Source organism: Cynocephalus volans, chromosome 6 (genome assembly GCF_027409185.1).
Source record: "Cynocephalus volans isolate mCynVol1 chromosome 6, mCynVol1.pri, whole genome shotgun sequence".
Lineage (NCBI taxonomy): Eukaryota > Metazoa > Chordata > Mammalia > Dermoptera > Cynocephalidae > Cynocephalus > Cynocephalus volans.
The window spans coordinates 13,750,083-13,761,475 of record NC_084465.1 but is presented as its reverse complement, the minus strand read 5'-3'; the positions used below and the strand labels follow the sequence as shown (position 1 = coordinate 13,761,475).

General features: G+C 39.1%; 1 protein-coding gene across 1 annotated transcript; it reads left to right on the top strand.

The window, feature by feature from the left end:
- Positions 1 to 10,000: 10,000 nt before the first annotated feature.
- On the top strand, positions 10,001 to 10,933 carry LOC134380397 (olfactory receptor 2A5). The gene has a single exon (XM_063100249.1). The coding sequence runs from the start codon at positions 10,001 to 10,003 to the stop codon at positions 10,931 to 10,933; it is 933 nt and encodes a 310-aa protein (XP_062956319.1).
- The last annotated feature ends 460 nt before the right edge of the window (positions 10,934 to 11,393 follow it).

Genomic DNA, 11,393 nt, shown 5'->3' with positions numbered 1-11,393 from the left:
ATGTGATGCCTCCAACTTTGTTCTTTTTATTCAAGATTGCTTTAGATACACAGACCCTTTTGTATTTTAAGGTCATATTTTCTATTTCTATGAATAATGCCATTGGCATTTTAATAGGGGTTGTGTTGAATGTGTAGGTTGCTTTGGGTGATATGCATATTTTGATGTTAATTCTTCCAATCCATGAACATAGGATATCTTTTCATTTATTTGTGTTCTCTTCAATTTTTTTCACCAATGTTTTATAGTTTTGATTGCAGAGGTCTTTCACTTCCATAGTTAAAATTACTCATATATATATATATGTATATATATTTTTTGGGGGGGGTAGCTATTGTGAATGGGATTACTTTCTTGCTTTCTTCTTCAGCTATTTCATTATTGGCATATAGGAAGACTATTGATTTTTGTATGTTGATTTTGTATCCTGCCACTGTACTGAATTCATTTATTAATTCTAGCAATTTTTCGGTGGAGTCTTTAGGGTTTTCTATGTATATGACCCTGTCATCTGCAAATAGGCGTAGCTTGACTTCCTCCTTTATGATTTGGATGTGCTTTATTGCTTTCTCTTATTTTCTTTTATTATATTTTTTATTGCACTGGCTAGAACTTCTAGTGCTATGTTGTATAAGAGAGGGGAAAGTGGACATCCTTGTCTTGTTCCAGATCTCAGAGGAAAAGCCTCCAATTTTTGTCCATGCAGTATGATATTAGCTGTCAGTTTATCATATTGTGTTGAAATACATTCCTTCTAACCTAATTTGTTGAGTGTTTTTATCATGAAGGGTGTTGGATTTTATCAAATGCTTTTTCTTCATCTGTTGAAATGATATATAGGTTTCTTTTTTCCCTTTATAATGTTGATGTGATGCATCACATTTATTGATTTGCATATATTGAATCATCCTTACATCCGTGGAATGAATAACACTTGATCATGGTGAACGATCTTTTTAAAGTATTGTTGGATTATGTTTGCTGGTATTGTGTTGATGATCTTCAAATTTGTGTTCATTGGGGATATTGGTCTGTAGTTTTCTTTTTTTGTTGTATTTTTCCCAGTTTTGGTATGAGGAAATATTGATCTCATAGAATGAGTTTGGTAGTAGTCCCTCCTCTTCAATTTTTTGAAAGCGTTTGAGAAGAATTGGTACTAGTTCTTTTCTAAATGTTTGGTAGAATTTGGCAGTAAAGGCATCAGTCCTGGGGTTTTCTTTGTTGGAAGACCTTTTATTACTGCTTCAATCTCATTGCTTGTTATTGGTCTGCTTAGGTTTTCTAGTTCTTCATGATTCAACTTTGGTAAGCTGTATGTGTCCAGGAATTTATCCATTTCTTCTAGGTTTTCCAGTTTGTTCGTATATAGTTGTTCTTAATAGTCTCTTATGATCCTTTGTATTTCTGTGGTATCAGTTGTTATGTCTCTGTTTTCATTTCCGATTTTATTTATTTGAGTCTTTTCTCTATTTTTCTTTGTTATTCTAGCTAAACATTCATTGATTTTGTTTATATTTTTGAAAAATCACTGTTTTATCTATCTATTTTACAATCTGTTTTTCTAAGACTATAAAAAACAAGATTTTTCAATAAAAATGTATATTTCATGAAAAGCATAAAGAAAGTGACTATTATATAATGTCCTTAATTTTTTAAATTATTCACTATGAAATAAGCTTAAGCACAATTTATTTGTTGACATATTTATTCAGCAAATTAATGGAGCACCGACCTATTATGACAAGGTGATTTTAGTGTAATGAGATAAGACAGACATAGTCCCTGTCCATAAGGAACTTCCTTTCTGGCAGAGGAGATAAACAAAAAAGCAAACAATGAAAAGGCATAAGATTTTTAGTTTGTGATATATGCTCTGCTAGATAATAGTAGTGTTGTTGGGGGAAGAGGGAACAAGAGATAATTAAACTGATAACACGGTCTGGCATAGCGACCAGCAAACGCAAAACCCCTGAGGCTGGAATGAGTTTAACATGATTTAGAACTTGTTCTTGGTCCAGTGTGGCTTTAACATACGAATCAAAGAAGGGAGTACCAGAGATAGGGTTTGAAAGTAGGAACAGCCAGATCATTCAGTGTTTTTAAAGACTTCAAAGGTTTTGAAGCTTCAGAGAAATATGGATTTTATACTGTTAAAAGAGAGGCCATTGAAGATTTTTAAGCACAAGACATATATAGCATACTTTGTATTTTAAAAGAATACTTTTTGCATTGTAGAAGAGGGCTTATATAGTGGCAGGGGTGGAAGCAAGAAGCCTAGTTAAGAGACTTTACATTAGTTTAGTAGATTTTGTCAGCCTTGACTAAAATAAAGCTTCTAGCCAGAGGATAAGAAAGGCACAGATCAAACATTTTCATTTAGCTAATTAATGCTTTTCAGACAAAAAAATCATGCAATCATTTTTTTTTACAGATAAGATAATTATGGGAACAATAAAATATTATTTATACTATACTATAGACTTGGTTCAGTAATAGGACACAAATTTAAGATTACAAATAAAATTTTAATTTGTGTAATAAATCTATAGCTGCTTACATCATTCTATTTGGAAATAATTCTAAATGTATATATTTGACGCCCATTATAAATATGAGGCTCAAACCTCTTTCTCTTTTTACCAATGCACCCCCATAGCCTGTAGGCTTTGGTGGTGGCATTGAAGATGAAGACTTCAGATAATTTGGGAGAGGAAGAAGAATCCCAGGTGACAAATTTCTCACTTGATTAACTTGTGGGGGTAGTGATAGGACTTATTGTCATAGCTACAAGAAGAAAATGAACTATTCTACTTTGAATACACTAGGCAAGTGTGAGATGACTGGATTCTTATCTTAAATCTGCACTTTGATTAGAATACTGAAGCTAGAGAAGTCATATCTTCTCCAGCTTTAGTATTTTTGTCTTTAAAATGATACCTTTGAATAAAATGGTCTCTAAGATTTTTTGAATGCATAAAAGCTGTTTTTTTTTTTTTTAAATAAAAAGGAAAATAATACCTTAGATTTACTTCGTGCTTTAGAGTTTGCAAGGTGCTTTTTGCTCCCTTATAAAGGGTAAAATTACTCTTCTTATGCTGGTGGTCCTTAGACCATACTTTGAGAAAAAATTGTCCATTACCTATGGACTCAAACGAATGCACAGCAGTTGAGTGGTAATGGGAGAATTTAATGGTTTTTCTAAAAAACAACAAATCAACAGACATACAATTTGTCTTTGGGAATCATGTTTATTAATTGAATCTAACACCGATTCTTCTGTGTTTGAAAATGCCATGGCTCTTTTCCCTTCCTTTTGAGTCTGTACTATGGTCTTAGGGTATATAAGGGATTGTGTTCACTCTTGTCCCCTAACTGGATAGGAAATGAGAAGGTGTGAAATCCATTACTTTCCCAATTATCAGCCCTTTCTGAGTGTGTTAAGGAATTAAGAATAGTATCTATGAGTTGCCAGAGTATAAGGTACGCTTCCAGGATACTGCTAGATGCTCTTTTCGAACACAGTGTTTCTACCTGGGTGAACTATTGATAACCTCACTTTGGAAATCTTTGGTCATCTCCCTTTCCTTCCTCGACATAATATTCTCTCAGCCAAGTCGTTGTTTCACTTATAGGGTAATAATTGCTTTAAAGTTTTATAGTGAAGTTCCTGCACATCTGTACTGTATTTTTGATAACAGCTTACTAACAGGCTGTTTGTAAATTAAAATTTTCTATACATGTTGCTTAATGCTCATCCTGGTACTAGTCAGTGAAAATGGGAAATTATGCTAAAAGGTGGTATATTTTTCTTGAAGAAAAGCAATGGCCTTTTCTTCATAACTTTGGTTTTCCTTTGTTTAATTTCAGTGTGGCTTTATACATTAAAAAAAAAATTTGTTTCTAAAAAATAAACTTAGAATCACTCATATAATTAAAGGGAATATTTTAGTTTGCCTCCTAGCACAACATAAAGCATCGCTCATTCATTTCCTTCATTCATATTTCCTGGTTTGCCACCTACCTCTCTGATCTATCTTCTCTCTCTTTTTTGGAGATTTATTTTCCTCTGTTCATCTCTTAAGTATTGGTTCTTTATAAGATACCATTTTTGACCTTTCTTCATTTTCTCTGGAGCTGCCCTCCTTAAATGTCTTATTCATTATCATTACTTTAACTATCACATGGTTCTCAAATCCATATCTTTGGCCCAGATATCTCTAATGAATTCCAAAGCAATTTATTTAATTCCTTATTGGACAAATCCACCTATATATCCTATAGGCACATCAAACCCATCGTATTCAAAACTGTACTATTTTTTAACCCTTGCCTTTAAATATGTTCTTTCCCAGATGTTCTCTGTATAAGTGAATGAAAACATTCATACACAGCCTCATAAACCAAAAACCTGGGAAGGATCCCAGCTCTGCTTTTTCCCTAACCACTACACACCAAAAGTCAGTAAACACTGATAACTGTAGTTCTGTTACACGTTCCACATCCCTTCCCTCCTACTTGTCCCCATGGCTACCACCTTAATTCAGGTGCTCATTATCTGTCACTTGGACATGTAGACAGTTCTTTAATCTTATTCTTTTAAACAATTCTTCACATTAACCAAAAAGTAATCTTTGTAGTTATATTTAGTTATATCATTCTACTCTTTATTTACAGTGAACTGCAACATCTCTGATATGGTACAGAAGCTTCTCTGTGAACTCCCTTTCCAATATCATTACTTTGCTGCGTCCTCCTTGAACCCTAAAGTACAGACTGGCATGTCCTATCCATCCCTACATCTTCCTGAAGACTGTCTATGCATTCTACCCACTGTGAAACCTTCCCCAGTCCCCTTTCAGAATAATCTACCACACCCTTCTCTGATCCCACAGTATACTGTGCACACTTATATTACAGCCCCTAATTGTTTATTTGCATGGCTCACTTTGCAGGGAGACTATAAACTTCTGGAAGATTGAAACACTATCTTATTAATATTTGCCTCTCCAGTGTCTAGGACAGTGCCCACACAGAGCAGATGCTCAATAAAAGCAAATTGAATGATTGAAGTAGGAAATGAATAAGACAGTTTATTATTAAGTATCTATACATGGATAATTGTGGATATAGTGTTCATATATGACTAATATATAGATAATTGAAAAGCATGATATTAGTCCATTTTCTGTTGCTTGTAACAGAGTACCTGAAACTGAGTAATCTGTAAAGAAAAAAGGATTATTTATTACAGTTACAGAGACCAGAAAGTCCAAGGTCCAGGGGGGCACATATGGTGAGGGCCTTCTTCTTGGTTGGAGCTCTGTATGGAGTCCCAGGGTGACAAAGGCAATCACATGGCAAGACTGGCAAGAATGCTTTCACATCTTCTCCTTTTAAAGCCACCAATCTATGCTCATTATAACCCATTAAACTATTAACCTATCACTCCATGAATGAATTAATGCATTTACAAGAGCATAATCTTCATGATCCAATCACCTCTCAAAGGTCCCACCTTTGAAATATTGTAATTGAATTTTTCACCCTCTGAATACTGTTACAGTGGGGATCAAGTTTCCAACACATGAACTTTTGGGGGACAATTTCAACCTAAAAGCTCATGTCCTTCTCACATATAAATGCAGTCAATCCATCCCCATAGTGCCAAAGTCTTAACTCATCTCAGCACCAACTTAGAGGTCCAAAGTCCCACCCATGAAATTGACACAAGTTATCTACTTTAAAGACACAATGGTAGGACAAGAAGAAGGTACATGTTCATATTCCCATTCCAAAAGGGAGCAACAGAAAAGAAAGGGGAAACCCACCCAAAGCATGTCTGAAACCCAGCAGGGTGTGCATTAAATGGAAAAGCTGGAAGATAATCTCCCTTACCTCTATGTCTGGCAGCCTCTGCACACTGGTATGGGGGTATTTTGGGCAGCCCCACCCCTGTGGCTTTTCTGGGCTCAAGACATGCTTCAACTCTTCCAGGCTGGCATTTCACACTGGTAGCTCTGTAATTCTGGGGTCTCAATGGCAGTCCCACTCTCACAGCTCCACTAGGCATGGTCCTGGTAGGGTCTCTCTGCTGCAACTCCAATCCCACATTTCAGCTTGGTGTTGCTCTAGTGGAGGCTCTCTGTGGTGACTATGCCCCTGTGACAAATTTCTTCCTCAGACTCCATGCTTTTCCATACATTCTTTAAAATTGGAGAGGAGGCTGCCATGTCTCCATAGGTCTTGCGTTCTGAGAGCCTGCAGAGACCACCACATGGACGCTACCAAGGCTTCCGGCTTATATCTTCCAAAGCTGTAGGTTCAGTAGCACCTGTGGCCTTTTAGCCATGGCTGGAGCGTCCAAGGAGCACTATGTTGTAATGCAGGGCACAGCTCCCTGAGGTGGCCCTAGGTAGCGAGCAGGTGGAGGGTGCCTTGGGCCAGTCCCCTGAAACCTTTGGGCCTGTGATGGGAGGAGCAGCCTGCAAGATCTATGAAATGCCTTTAGAGTCTTTCTTTTATTCTATTGATGATCTTTTCTTTTTGTACTAATCTTCTTAGTGGACAGTGACTGGGTTACACGCTTGGTTTCCTCTCCCTAAAACACTTTTTCATTCTTTATGTGGTCAGGCTAAGAGTTTTCCAATTTTTTACCCTCTGCTTCCCTTTTAATTATAAATTTTACTTTTATATTATGTCTTTGCTGCCACAACTCAGTGTAAGCTGTTAGAAGTAGCCACAGAGTTGTCTGAATGCGTTGCTGCTTAGAAATTTCTTCCACCAAATACCCTGGTTCATTATTCTTAAGGTCCACATTTCATAAAGCCCTTGGACATGCATACAATGCAGCCAAGTTTTTTTGCAGTTCTATAAAAAGAATAACTTTTGTTCCAGTTTCCAGGAAGCTCTTCCTTATTTCTGTCTGAGACCTCCTCAGAATAGCCTTACTGTCCATATTTCTAATAGCATTCTGGTCACCACTATTTAACCACTTTCTAAGAAGTCCCAAACTTCTCCTGGTCTTCTTGCCTTTTAAGCCCTCACTAGAATATAGGCTTTTCTTTTTTTTTTTTTTTTATCCTATTCCTCCAAATTCTTCCAACCTCTTCCCAGTACCCAGTTCCAAAGCCACTTCCACGTCTTCAGGTATTCATTACAAGCAACACCGTACTCTAGGAACCCATTTTCTGTATTAGTCCATTTTCTTGTGCTTATAACAGAATATGTGAAGCTTTATAGAAACCTCTATAAAGAAAAGAGGTTTATTTCTTACAGCTTCAGAGGCTGGGAAGTCAAAGGCCCAGGGAACACATCTGGTGAGGGCTTTCTTCCTGGAAGGGGCTCTGTACAGAGTCCCATGGTGACATGGGCAATTACATGACAAGAATGGCAAGAGTGCTTTTATATGCTCTCCTTTTAAAGGCACCGGTCTATGCCCATGATAACCCATCAAACCATTAATTCATTACTGCAACAGTGAATTAATCCATTCACGAGGGCATAGTCATCACAATCCAATCACCTCTCAAAGGCTTCACCTTTCAAATACCACAGTCGGATTTTCTACCTTCTTAACACTGTTACAATGGGGATCAAGTTTCCAATACATGAACTTTTGGGGGACACATTCAACCCATAGCAAGCACCTTGGCAATATTTTATTTAATTCTCCAGTTTTCTATAGTCAATAAGTCTATTTCATTTCTTTTAAGTGATTTAGCTATTTTTTCACCACTGTGCTTATCTTCTAAACTTTTTCTTATCACTTTTCCAGAGGTTCTAGGATGATTACTCCTTGAACTGCATTATTTTGCCCATAGAAATATACTTGCTTTAATTCTTGATAGACTGTGAGCTAAAATCATAGGCATATTCCTTCCCTTCCTTCTTAGCAGTTAACCACAGGGCTTACACACTAACAATCTACACCTCTCTCGTATGAAAAACCATGTGTGTCTTGATAAATGAGTTTTGGATTTTTTTCCCAAAATTTTGCCTAACCAGAACACACACACACACAAACACACACACACACACACACACACACACACACACACACACACACACAAGAGAGAGAGAGAGACAATCAGAAATTTTTTTGAGGAATCACTCTATTCATTGAGTGAAAAAAAATACAATACCATACCTCAGTTTTTTGTTTGTTTGTTTGTTTGTTTTTGTCTTTTTGTGACCGGTAAAGGGATCGCAACCCTTGGCTTGGTGTTGCCCGCACCATGCTCAGCCAGTGAGCTCACTGGCCATTCCTATATAGGATCCGAACCCGCGGCGGGAGCGTCGCTGCGCTCCCAAGCGCTGCACTCTCCCGAGCGCACCATGGGGCCGGCCCCCATACCTCAGTTTGAGGCATCATTGTACCCGAAGTTTCATTGAATTTTATGAACATATTGTAACAGTGATGTGAATTACATGTTTGTTGCCCGGTAAACACTAGAGCTTCTACTGTGACACCTCTTAAGACTAGCTTCATTCTAGCTTCTGTCTTCCCTTACTTCTTGTACCCTGTTTATCAAATCTCAGGTACTAAATGGAAAGGCCTCTTAATCTTTCTCACTATAGTGTGTAGTGTGGGAAGGTTGGTAGAAGTGTTTTTTCTTATCTACTGACGTCCAAGTTAGAATTATCTAAAGTGGAGATTTCCAAGCCATTATCTCTTAGGGATGATGCCCTATTTCCTCCAAGCTTCTCTTAATCCTTCTGGGGCAAGGCTGAGATCCATGAACCCATCACCATCCAAATATTTGGGAAGTGTAATTTGCAATGTGGTCCCAGGAGTATGTATGTTATTACTACAAGAGTTTCATGTGTATGGATCCAGCTGGGTATTAAGTCATCCTCTGGCAGCTCCTTTTCTTCTGAATGTCCATCCCCAGGGCCCAGGGAAATGGAGACAGAAAGACAAACAATGTTTGGTTCTCTTGGTAGATAAGGAGTCTGAGTGTTATGGATCCTTGTCCCCTCAGGGATGCTTGGGGACAATCTAGGAGGGATCAGGTGAAGATGACTTCACCATAAAACCTGTAGAACCGGTGCTCCCAGTGAGCGGGCCCCAGCTCCTGCAGCAGCCTGCATCAGAAAAGCAGTGACAGCTCCTGCACTTGTAAAGTCCCTCTTTTAGAAGCTGTTAGAGGGAGAAAATCCTCAGCTCTGACCTTCAAAGGCTCCTCCGATCTCTGTGCAATTTCCTCAAAACCTAATCACATTTCCAAGACAATACCAGGGTTGGTATCACAGTGAGTAAAGGGTCTTTTGCAAAGTGTGGTAGTTTAGAGATGCTGAGGTCTAGAGGAAGGAAGGGCTGCAGAAATCAGCATACTGAATGGGAGTTACAGGGTCAAATTATGGGTAGGCCATCTTCTGGGCTTAAGATTGGTTTGCCATTTGCAGAAGTGTAGTCATAAGCTGCCCATTGAGAATTATCTGTTGATCAGTTAATTTTCATATAATTTATAGGACTCCAAGTTTTCCCTTTCTGAAGTCCCTGTGGCCATATGATGTATGGAATGGCAGCCACAGAAAATCAAAGAAGAGTCTAAAGACTTGATTAAAATGCAGGAAATGCCCTTTGGATTTTATTTCTAATATAAAGGCTTTCATTCACCCATCCATCTATCCATCCATCTATTCATTCATCCATCATCCATTCATCCACCTATGTTTTCAACTTTATTGGGCTTTGTCTAAACCCTGTGGGTTACTGTATCAGACATAGCATTAACTCAGAACTAGGAAAGAATCCCTACAAAAGGGTGGGATGTGTCAGGAGTAAGAATATTATACTGTTAACTCTACACAGAAAACCCTTGACCTGATCATATATCATAATTTACATGTATGAGGGCTGGCAAAAAAGGATTGCCGACTGAGTCAACATAGAGTGTGCACCATAAACCCCCTCTGTTTAGTGACTAATCCAGATCTACATTTGCTCCTCAGCACACATCTCACTGACAGTGATCAACCCAGGTACTGTCCGGAGGGCATGATGGGAAATCAGACATGGGTCACAGAATTCATTCTCCTGGGATTTCCACTCAACCCAAAGATGCAGATGGCCCTCTTTGGCCTCTTCTCTCTGTTCTACATTTTCACCCTACTGGGGAACGGGGTCATCCTGGGGCTCATCTATCTAGACTTGAGATTGCACACCCCCATGTACTTCTTCCTCTCACACCTGGCCATTGTTGATATTTCATATGCTTCCAACAATGTCCCCAAGATGCTGGCAAACCTTCTGAACAAGAAAAAAACAATCTCCTTTGCCCCATGCATAATGCAGACCTTTTTATACATGGCTTTTGCTCACTCTGAGTGTCTCATCTTGGTAATGATGTCCTATGATCGGTATGTGGCCATCTGCCATCCCCTGCAATACACTGTCATCATGAGCTGGCAAGTGTGCACAGCACTGGCTGTCACTTCCTGGGCATGTGGCTCCCTCCTGGCCCTGGTCCATGTGGTTCTCATCCTGAGGTTGTCCTTTTGTGGGCCACATGAAATCAACCACTTCTTCTGTGAAATCCTGTCTGTGCTCAAGCTGGCCTGTGCTGACACCTGGCTCAACCAAGTGGTCATCTTTGCTGCTTCTGTGTTTATCTTAGTGGGGCCCCTCTGCTTGGTGCTGGTCTCCTACTCACACATCCTGGTCACCATCCTGAGGATCCGGTCAGGGGAGGGCCGCAGGAAGGCCTTCTCCACCTGCTCCTCCCACCTCTGCGTGGTCGGGCTCTTCTTCGGCAGCGCCATTGTCATGTACATGGCCCCCACATCCCACCATCCTGAGGAACAGCAGAAGATCCTGTCTCTGTTTTACAGCCTTGTCAACCCTATGCTGAACCCCCTGATTTACAGCCTGAGGAATGCAGAGGTCAAGGGTGCCATAAAGAGAGTGCTGGGGAAACAAAGATCAAGGTGAGGGATTACAGGAAGAGCCTTGAAGGTGGAAGATTTGCTCTTGGGAGATTTGTGGGAATTGGTAATGCATTAAAGTCTCAAGTCTCAGATTTCTAATATCAAGAATATATATTGATCATATTCTACCCCTAAACATGGGGTACTGTGAGATCCCAAAGCATAACTAGAAAGGCACAGAGAGCACAGACGACAGACAGAAGAGTCATGCCATGGTGAAACACAAGAACAAAGAGACATGAACTCCCGCTGCCAGTTCCCAGCAGCACCTAAGACCTGTTTTCTCTTATTTCGAGGGTTAGTGCTCTCAGATTTTCTCTTAAATTCCTCTATGATTTCCATCTCCCTTTTTGCCAAAAGTTATGTGCTAATAATCCCATAATACATGCTGCTACAGGAATGCATCTCTAAAAACATAGAATAGATACTGGCATTGGATCAATAGCCCCCTACTGGCAATGTAG

Bases quoted from the DNA above. Each gene is read 5' to 3' on its own strand.
- LOC134380397 (XM_063100249.1), top strand. From the start codon at position 10,001: ATGATGGGAAATCAGACATGGGTCACAGAATTCATTCTCCTGGGATTT.